The 10,858-nt window shown below is 40.1% G+C and overlaps 1 protein-coding gene across 1 annotated transcript in view; it reads left to right on the forward strand.

Moving 5' to 3' along the window:
* The window catches only part of TTLL6 (tubulin tyrosine ligase like 6), a 37,085-nt gene extending 28,768 nt beyond the window's left edge, over positions 1 to 8,317 (forward strand). Inside the window, 2 exon segments of the mRNA XM_007465229.1 lie at positions 7,204 to 7,573; positions 8,049 to 8,317. Of these exon segments, the coding sequence (XP_007465291.1) occupies positions 7,204 to 7,573; positions 8,049 to 8,317 (639 nt within the window).
* Positions 8,318 to 10,858: the final 2,541 nt, after the last annotated feature.

Here is a 10,858-nt window from a genome sequence, read left to right on the forward strand (position 1 = left end):
TTTTTTCTTGCGTTATGCGGGCCTCTCACTGTTGTGGCCTCTCCCATTTGCGGAGCACAGGCTCCGGACGCGCAGGCTCAGTGGCCATGGCTCACGGGCCCAGCCGCTCCGCGGCATATGGGATCTTCCCGAAACGGGGCACGAACCCGCGTCTCCTGCATCGGCAGGCGGACTCTCAAGCACTGCGCCACCAGGGAAGCCCTATTCTTTTTCTTGATAGTGTTTTTTGATTAGTGAAAAAACTTAATTTTGATGAAGCTTATCAATTTTTCTTTTATGGTTTTTGCTTTCTGTGTCCTATATAAGAAATTTTCATGCACTCTCAGGTCACAAAGATATTCTCCTAGGTTTTTTCTAAAAGCTTTATAGCTTTAGCTTTGTGTATAGTTCCATGATCCATTTCAAATTAACTTTTGAGTGTGCTAGGTGATGGGCACTAGGCTTTTTCCCCATATGAACATGTAGTTACTACACTATTTATTGAAAGACTTTCCTTTCTCATTGAATTGCTTGGGTGCCTTATAAATTCTAGTAAGGATTTTTGTTGTTGATTCTGTAGGATTTTCATCAAACAAGTATGTCATCTTCAAATAAAGATGGTTTTTACTTCCTTCTTTCCAATCTTTATGCCTTTTATTTCTTTTTCTTACTTATTGCCTGGCTGGGATTTCGAGTACAGTGTTGAACAGGAACGGAGAGAACAGATATCCTTGCCCTGTTTCCAGTCTTAAAGGGGAAACATTCCAGTCTTTTATCATTAAGTACGGTGTTAGCTGTAGGGTTCTTGTAGATATTCTTTACTAGGTTGAAGATGTTCACTTCTATTCCTAGTTTGCTGAGAGTTGTTTTTAATCATGAATGGATGTTGAATTTTGTCAAGTGCTTTTTTGGTATCAGTTGATAGTATCATATAGTTTTAGTATCATATATAGTTTTTCATATAGTATCATATATAGTTTTTCTACGTTAGACTGTTAATATGGTGGATTACATTGATTATTATTTTTTTTTTGGCCACACCTCGTGAGGTGCAGGATCTTAGTTCCTGGACCGGGGATCAAACCCATGCCCCCTGCAGTGAAAGTGCAGAGGACTGCCAGGGAAGTCCCATCATTGATTAATTTTTGATCTTGAGCCAGTTCTGGAGTAAACCCCACTTAGCCATTGATATATTGTTCTTTTTATGCATTGCTGGATTCAACTTGCTAATGTTCTGTTGAGGATTTTGTGTGTGTGTGTGTGTGTGTGTGTGTGTGTGTGTGTGTGTGTGTGTGGGTGTGTGTGTGTGTGTGTGGTATGTGGGCCTCTCACTGTTGTGGCCTCTCCCGTTGTGGAGCACAGGCTCCGGACGCGCAGGCTCAGCAGCCATGGCTCACGGGCCCAGCCGCTCCGCGGCATGTGGGATCTTCCCAGACCGGGGCACGAACCCGTGTCCCCTGCTTCGGCAGGCGGACTCTCAACCACTGCACCACCAGGGAAGCCCTGTTGAGGATTTTTATGTCTATGTTCATAAGAGATGTTAGTTTATAGGGTTTTTTTCTTCTTTTCCTTTTTTTTTTTGGTCTGTTAGCTCCATAAAATAAATTGGGAAGTGTTCCCTCCTCTTCTGTTTTCTGGAAGAGATTGTGTAGAATTGTCATTATTTCTTATTTAAATATTCAATTAGAGTTCTCCAGTAAAATTATCTTGGCCTGGAGGTTTCTTTTCTGGAATATTTTAAACTACAATTCAATTTCTTTAATGTTATGTATTTTATTTTGAGTGAGTTTTGGTGGTTTGTGGTTTTTGAGGTATCGGTCCAGTTTATCTAAGTTGTTGGATTTATATGTGAAGACTTGTTTATAGTAGTTCCCTATTATCCTTGTAATGTCTGCAGAGTTTGTAGTGATACCCTCTCTTACATTCCTGATATGGGTAATTTGTTTGTTCTTTCACTCTCTTTTTTTTCTTGGTAAGTGTTGCTAGGAGTTTATCAGTTAATTCTTTTCGAAGAACTGGGTTTTTGTTTCATTTTTTTTCTATTATTTTCCAATTTTTTATTTCACTGATTTCTGCCCTTATTAATACTTATGTTCTGCTTGCTTTGGATTATTTTTCTTTTCTTTTTTCTAATTTCTTACGGGGGAAGCTTAGAATGTTGATTAAGACCTTCTTCCCTAATATAAACATTTAATGCTATAAATTTCTAAGAACAACTTTAGCTAGATACCACAAATTTTGATATGTTTTCATTTTCATTTAGTCCAAAATATTTTATAATTTCACTTGAGATTTTCTTTATGACCCATGGGTTATTTAGAAATGTAGGGTTTTTTTTAATTTAAAAAATTTTATTTTTATTGAAGTATAGTTGCTGTACAATATTATATAAATTACAGGTATACAATATAGTGATTCACAGTTTTTAAAGGTTATATTCCATTTATTGTTATTGTAAAATATTGGCTATATTCCCCATGTTGTGCAATATATCCTTGTAGCTTATTTTGTACCTAATAGTTTGTACTTCTTAATCTCCTACCCCTATATTGCCCCTCACCCCTTCCCTCTCCCTACTGGTAGCCACTAGTTTATTCACTATATCTGTGAATCTGCTTTTTTTTTTTTTTAATATCCACTAGTGGGTTGCATTTTTTAGAGTCTACATATAAGTGATATCGTACAGTATTTGTCTTTCTCTGTCTGACTTATTTCACTTAGCCGAATGTCCTCTAAGTCCATCCATGTTACTGCAAATGGCAAAATTTCTTTTTTTATAGCTAAGTAATATTCCATTGTGAATATAGACCACACCTTCTTTATCCATTTGTCTGTTGATGGATACTTAGGTTACTTCCATATCTTGGCAATTGAGAAATGTGTTGTTTAATTTTCAGTTGTTGGGAGATTTTCCTGGTGTTTTTCTGTTACTGCTTTCTACTTTAATTCCATATCGTCAGAGAACATACTTTATATGATTTCAGTTCTTTAAAATTCGTTAAAGTTTATGTTATGACTCAGAATATGGTCTCTTTTGGAGAATGTTTCACGTGCACTTCAAAAGAATGTCTATTTTACTGCTGTTGGGTAGTGAGTCAATTAGATCTGTTTGGTTGCTGATGTCGTTCAGTCCTTCTATATTCTTATTAATTTTCTGTACACTAGTTCTGTTTATCACTGAGTCCTATTAATTACCGAAATCCACCTCAGGATTTCATCATGGACATGGGGGTACAGAGAGCGGAGAGAAGAAAAGAAGAAAAAAAGGTCTTTGAGCCACAGCTATAGGGCTTCTCGTAGAGCTTTCTCTGTCTACTCCCCAGTAGCCACTTTTGAGTTTTGAGTTGCCTTGAGTTCAGGTCAGAGGATACTGGAGGAAAAACAGTAGAATCACTGCTCTCTTGCTGGTACTTTAAATTCTCATCTTCCTCAATCTGCCTGCTACTGTTTACTTTTCAGAATTGTCGGAGAGCTACTCTATGCATGCATTCTGTGCAGGTTTTATAGGAACAGTCAGTGGGAGAGACAGATGCAGTATGCTTAATCCATCTCAGCTAGAACCAAGACTACTGTCCCTTCCCATTGTTTTAAATTTCCTTATCCCTTTGATGTCTCCATGATCCGTAGTGATATCCCTTCTTTCACGGATGATAAAAGCAATTTCTATTTCCTCTTTTTTTAATCTTGATCTTACCATGGGCTTATCCATTTTGTTAAGTAAAGAACCAGCTTTAAGCTTTGTTAATTTTCTCTATGGTTTATTTTCTATTTCATTGCTTTCCAGTATTATCTTTGTTATTTCCTTTTTTTTCTACTAGCTTTTAGTTTAATTCAATCACCATTTTCCAGCCTTTTAAAGTAGAAAGTTAGATTATTTATTGTAAGCCTTTCTTCCTTTCTAATATGTGTTTAGCACTATAAATTTCCCTGTAAACACTAGTTTATCTGCATACCACAAATTTTGATATGTTGCATTTTTATTATCATTGTTTGAAATATTTCCTAATTTCCTTGTGATTTCATTTTTGTTCCGTGGGTGAAATGGAACATATAGAAATATATGTTCCATGGGTTGTTCCATGGGTAAAATGGAAACAATATAGAAATATATTGTTTAATTTTTTAATATTTAGGGATTTTCTAGATATCTTATGGTTATTAATTTCTAATTTAATTCCTTTGCGATTAGTAGAAATGCTTTGTTAAAATTTATCAAGACTTATTTTACGGCCCAGCAAATGCTTTATCTTGATGAATGTTTCATGTGCACTTGAAAAGAATGTGTGTTCTACAGTTGCTGAGTATAGTGTTCTATGAATCAATTAGATCACTCTGGTTGACAGCGTCACTCAGATTTTCCATATCTAGACTGATTTGGTTTCTACTTTTTATATCAGTTGCTGAGAGATGGATGTTAAAATCTCAACCCCAATTGTGGATTTGTCTATTTCTACCTTTTGTTCTGTCAGTTTTTGTTTCATGTGTTTTGAAGCTCTTTTATTAGGTACACATTTATAATTATTTTGTCTTTTTGATGTAGTGACCCTTTTATCATCATGAAATGATAAAATCTTCTTTATCCCAGGTAATACTCCCTGTCCTAGAATTTATTTTGTTTGATATTAATATAACCACTCCAGCTGGTTATGGTTAGTGTTTGCATGGTATATCTTTTTTTAAAAAATTCTTTTAATTTCAACTCACTTTTCTCATTATATTTAAAAGATTTCTCTCATATAAGACATAAGTGGGTCTTGCTTTCTTATCCAGTGTGACAACATCTGCCTTATAATTGGAGTGTTTACTCCATTTTCATTTAATGTAGTTATTAATACAATTTAGGGCTGAAATTCTGTTTGTTTTCTATACATCTTTTCTGTTTCTGCTTTTTCCCCGTGTTCCTCCATTTCTGCCTTCTTTTGGATTAATCAAAAAGTGAGTATTTGTTAGTTTTAATTTCTCCGTCATCATTTTAGTGATAACTTTTTGCCTTTTTGGGGGGGTGTTATTCTATGGATTGCAATATTCCTCTTCAGCTTGTCAGAATCTACTTAGGGGTAATGTTGTACTTAATTTTAAATATGGGAAACTTATTCTCTCTTTTGTACTAACATACACTACTAGTATTTATTGTAGTGCACATCTGTATACTGGTGATGAATTTTCTGTTTTTGTTTATCTGAAAATGTCTTTATTTAAAAGCCTTCTTTTTTTTTTTTTTTTTTTTTGGCGGTCCGGGAGCCTCTCACTGTTGTGGCCTCTCCCATTGCGGAGCACAGACTCTGGACGCGCAGGCTCAGCGGCCATGGCTCACAGGCCCAGCCGCTCTGCGGCATGTGGGATCTCCCCGGACCGGGGCACGAACCCGTGTCTCCTGCATCGGCAGGTGGACTCTCAACCACTGCGCCACCAGGGAAGCCCTAAAAGCCTTCATTTTGAAGGAGATTTTTGTTGGACCTAGAATTCTGGGTTAACATTATTCTTGAAGCACTTTCAAAATGCTCTTCCAGTTCTTCTGATAGTCTTCTTTTTCTTTTTGAATGAGAAATTAACTGTATTCATATCATTGTCCCATGTATGTAATGTGTCATTTTTCTCTGGCTGCTCTCTTTACCTCTGAATTTCAGCAATTTGAAATGCAATATGATGTAGTTTTATTTGTATTTATCCTATTTAGGATTCTTGAGCTTATTGGTTTTGTAAATTGATGTCTTCCATCAAATTTGAGAAGTTTCTCTCCATTATTTCTTCAGATATCTTTCCTGCCTTATTTTGTTCCTCTCTGTTGTCTTTTCTGTCTCTATCAGGACTCTAGGTAGCTCATATAAATAGAATCATACAATATTTGTACTTCTGTGTCTGGTTTATTTCACTTACAATAATGTGTTCAAAGTTCATTTATGTTGTAGCGTGTATCAGAATTTCCTTCCTTTTTGAGGCTAAATAATATTCCATTGTGTGTATACACCACATTTTTTTTATCCATTCATTTGTTGGTGGACATTTGGGTTGTGTCCACTTTTGGCTATTGTGAATAATGTTGCTGGGAACCTTGGTGTACTTGTTTAAAAGGAGCAATCTAATAACTTATTTAGCATGTATAGCTAGGAGCAGAATTGCTGGGTCACAGGATATTTGCAATCTTATGTAACCAAGTGTTTCTAGATGGTTCACCAGAATGGCTGGACCAGCCTACATTCTCAACAGCAGTGTATGAGACACCCACCCCTTCCCACCAACACTAATATCCAGCTTTCTAATTTTTGCCAGTCTAATAGCTGTGTAATAATACCTATCTCTGATTACTAGTCTCCAGGGTTTAAAATCTATCTCATGTTTAGAAAACCATAATTCAAAAAGAGTCATGTGCCAAAATGTTCATTGCAGCTCTATTTACAATAGCCAGGACATGGAAGCAACCTAAGTGTCCATCAACAGATGAATGGATAAAGAAGATGTGGCACATATTTACAATGGAATGTTACTCAGCCATAAAAAGAAATGAAATTGAGTTATTTGTAGTGAGGTGGATGGACCTAGAGTCTGTCATACAGAGTGAAGTAAGTCAGAAAGAGAAAAACAAATACTGTATGCTAACACATATATATGGAATCTAAGGAAAAAAAAAAAAAGGTTATGAAGAACCTAGGGGTAAGATGGGAATAAAGACACAGACCTACTAGAGAATGGACTTGAGGATATGGGGAGGGGGAAGGGTAAGCTGGGACAAAGTGAGAGAGTGGCATGGACATATATACACTACCAAACGTAAAATAGATAGCTAGTGGGAAGCAGCCGCATAGCACAGGGAGATCAGCTAGGTGCTTTGTGACCACCTAGAGGGGTGGGAGGGAGGGAGACGCAAGAGGGAAGAGATATGGGAACAGATGTATATGTGTAGCTGATTCACTTTGTTATACAGCAGAAACTAACACACCATTGTAAAGCAATTATGCTCCAATAAAGATGTTAAAAAATAATAATAACTAAGTAAATAAATAAAATCGATCTCATGTTTAAAGACCTCCAGAGGAAGCTCTGTGGACACTCCCCACCATCTTCTGCCCTAGCGTTTAACCAGTTCATGGTTAAGAAACTGTTCTAACCAAAATCTTTCTTGCTGCTCATGAACTCAGCTCTTCATCTGTTTGTTTTAATTAAAAACGGCATAGGAGGGAGCCCTTTGATTTCCACAATCTCATTTTGGACCATTTTCTTTTTCAGCCTCTAACCTCAGTAGAAACCTTCCCAGAATTCACCACCCAGGTCTCAGACACCCCCCAGTCTCTGCTAGGGGTGACCATGGGAACCAGCTCTGAGTGCAGTAGCTCAGGGATGGACAGGGGGGCCTCCTTTAAATGCAAGCAGCAGCAGATGCCTTGGCACCTCATCCAGGAAAAATTATCAAACAATTCTCTGCCTACAAAATCGCAGAGCTTCTCAAAGAGTCCGAACCCAAGCCGGACTTTGCTACAGAATGGCATGAAGAAGCCGCATCCCGTGTCAGAGCTGTTCGCCAAGGTTCCACTGAGGGGGAAGCTGTCCTTGTTCCCAGCTCACTACAACCCAGAGCTGGTGCTGAGTAACAAGTCACGTGAGTGCCAGTGTACAGGGATGTGCGAAGAGCTTAGGGGATGGAGAAACGAACAGAACCTGTCCTAATCTTGGGGAGTGCCCCATCTGAGGGGGGCTGTAATCCCTGCCTTCAGGGACACCCCAGTCTGATGGTGGAGACATAGTTTTTGTTCTTAGGCAGTCTCTAGTCTTATTGGGAAAGCAAAAAAGTGATAAGAGTAGAGCTATGTGTAAGTACCCTCTTCAGTCTTTCCTGTTCTCATTCAGATGAGGCCCACTCAGCTGAGCCTGTACATGTTGGGGGGTGTTGAGTTTGAAAAAAAAAAAAAAACAGGGAAGAGAAACTGTTTGGAGGAAAGCCACAGTGGCTGATTCTGATTCAGCAGCTTCCGCCAATTTTCAGTGGGAGACCCTAGTGGGAGGTGGCCTTCGCCAGGAATTTGTGCTGAGTCCTGCAGCACACACTGATGATGCCAATGCCTTTGCCTTTCCAGAAAACCCCTCCCTGCCCCGGGAGTGCTGCTTCTGCGGCCGAAGCTCTGGCGAGAAGAGGCAGCTGGATGTGCCCTCCCTCCTCCTCTTGCAGAATTCTCACAGCCATGCTGTTTCCCTGAATGACCTGCTGGTGGTTGCCACTGCAGCCCGACTGGATCCGAGGCCTGGCAGAAGCCATACAGGTGCTGTGCGAGACCGGTGTATACAGGATCAGGAAGCGTACAGCCACTGCCTGACCTCTGGCCAAAGAGGATGTGAGAGGAACTAGGTAGGCCCATCCATATTCCCTTCATGTGTCTGGTGCATTGGCAGGCACTATACATATACTTTTAGAATGTTGGGTAGGTAGGTGGACTGATAGATTCATAAATACATACAGGTAAGTAGACAATTAAGACTTAACCTCAGTCAAAATGTGACCCCCTTGCAATGTATATTTCTGCTATGACTGATCCGGCCCCACTGCTTTAGGTACACTTAGCCTTGTCTTCCACTCATGGCTGAAATTGAGACAGTCGCTAATGCCGGTCCTGTAAGTAGAACCATGCCAACCGTGAGGGGTTGATTTCCACACCTTTCGTGCTCTGCCAGCCTGGCCTAGGTCCAGGTCACTTGCCCTGAGAGCTGGCCCCTGTGATGGAGTGTACTGAGGGCACGGAACAACAGGATAGCGGCGCCTGAGAAGATCTGGAAACAAAGACCCTTAAGCTTTGATTCCACTGTGTAAAAGGACCAAAGAGATAGCAAGGGAGCCCTCTGTCAGAAAGTTAGTGCTTCTAAATGAAGGTGATATATAAAAACTTAGGAGAACTCTACAACGTAGTATTGCCTATGATGGAGGGATCTGTGCTGCTTGGCTGATTATGGAAGGAGATACATTTTAATCATCTCCCTCACTCCTGCCAGCCACCTAAAGCAGACTGTGACCAGACAGTCTGACCTGACCTCGTGACCTGTAGCTCACACTGCAGAAGGGCTGGCGAGTGAACATCAGCCCATAGGGATCACTTTGGGCGCTCATAAAAATGCATATTCCAAGGCCTGCTCCTGGAAATTCTTATTCAGTAGGTCCTACCGGGGGGCCCAGGAATCTGCATTTTAAGAAGCTCCTCTAGGTGATTCTGTTGGTCCTCTTACCACCATCAGAGAAAAACTGGGCCTGGTGTTTCCCAAACTTCCCAGATGATATGAATCATATGGGGCTCCTTGTTAAGCCTGTAGTTTCCAAGGCCACACCTCTGGAAATCCTGACACAAGAGATTTGGGACAGGCCACTGAGAATTTGCCTTTCAAGGAAGTTTCTCAGGTGTGGTAGTGAACACTGTCCTGTGTTTAGACCCAGGCCTGGGCAGAGGAACCTGTGACGGCCAGGCCTGACCTGTGGGCCTGTTATAGGAACAAAACTCCCCAATCCTGATGGGGCTCAAACCTGCCCCCACTGTCTTCGGTTCATAATTTTCCAGAATTTTAAGTTATTTATGCTCCTACTTTTAAAAAGGGGGATCATGTAGCAGATTACAGTAAAAACTTATATTTAATATGACTGTTAAAATGAAGTTATAATGATCAGAAGCCACACAGGGAAAGGGAAGAGATAATTATATTGAGAGGATGTGATAAAGTGCTTCCTGTAAGGACCATTGAATTTGGCTCTGGACAGAAAAAGCCAAACATAGCATTCTGTTTTTGACTTTGTTGTCTCCCCAGTCAGAATAGAGACTCCTTAAGGACATGGACTATGCCTCCACCATCGCACTGGGGTCTCTCTGAAGGCAGGGGTTTCATCCTCCCACCCCCACCCCACACTGAGCTCTTGGACATCCCTGTACACACTGGCACTCACATGACCGGTCACTCAGCACCAACTCTGGGTTGTAGTGAGCTGGGAACAAGGACAGCTTCCCCCTCAGTGGAACCTTGGCGAACAGCTCTGACACGGGATGCGGCTTCTTCATGCCATTCTGTAGCAAAGTCAGCTTGGGTTCAGATTCCGGGAGAAGCTCTGGGATTTTGTAGGCAGAGAAGGTTTCGATATTTTCTCCTAAATGAGTAAAGATAAGTTTACTCATCTAGTAAATAGGTGATTCTTTAGGGGAGACTTCCTTCCCTGCCTCTAATTTCTAAGAGCAGTTTGTCATGTGGTCACTTGCTATTATAGACTTACTACCATCCATGGTGGGTAATGGCTGAAGGTATTGACATGTTTTCTAATGAATATTAATGACGGTAAAATTTACCCTTTTTTTGGTAGCGTACTCTCTAGGCGCCAGCACTCCTCTAAATATATATATATATATATTATCTAATTTAATTCTAATCATAACTGTACACTTTAGAAAAGAAAAAGCTGGGGCTCAAAGAGCATAAGGCTTAACATTCAGGAGGTTCCACAGTGGTGGAGGAAGGGTTTGAGTCAGATGTTGCTGATTCCCAACCCTCAAGCTCTTAAAGCTACACTATCGTTCTTTCAAATGGCATTTTTAATATTAGGCTTCAGTTAGAGCTGAGGGAATAACAAATGGCTCTTTAGTGAAGGCATTTCTGTAGGAAGGAGTGATGGCCAAGGCCAAGCAGGGCTTCCTAGAATACCATGTGGAGTCACCAGATCTCAGAGCTGGTCCTCTGCTTTTAGATCAAATAATGGCTTCTAAAAATTCCCAACTAGCCAGATTGCAAAGGACTGACACATACAAGTCTGATTATATACAACAGAATGCCTATCAACACATTGACTTACAAATGGAGCAGGATGTGGTGTGAGAATAGGGCTTCTGCATAATGAATAATGGTTGAATGAAAGAGGGAAAGA

Source organism: Lipotes vexillifer, unplaced genomic scaffold, assembly GCF_000442215.2.
Source record: "Lipotes vexillifer unplaced genomic scaffold, Lipotes_vexillifer_v1.1 scaffold591, whole genome shotgun sequence".
In the NCBI taxonomy this organism is placed as follows: domain Eukaryota; kingdom Metazoa; phylum Chordata; class Mammalia; order Artiodactyla; family Lipotidae; genus Lipotes; species Lipotes vexillifer.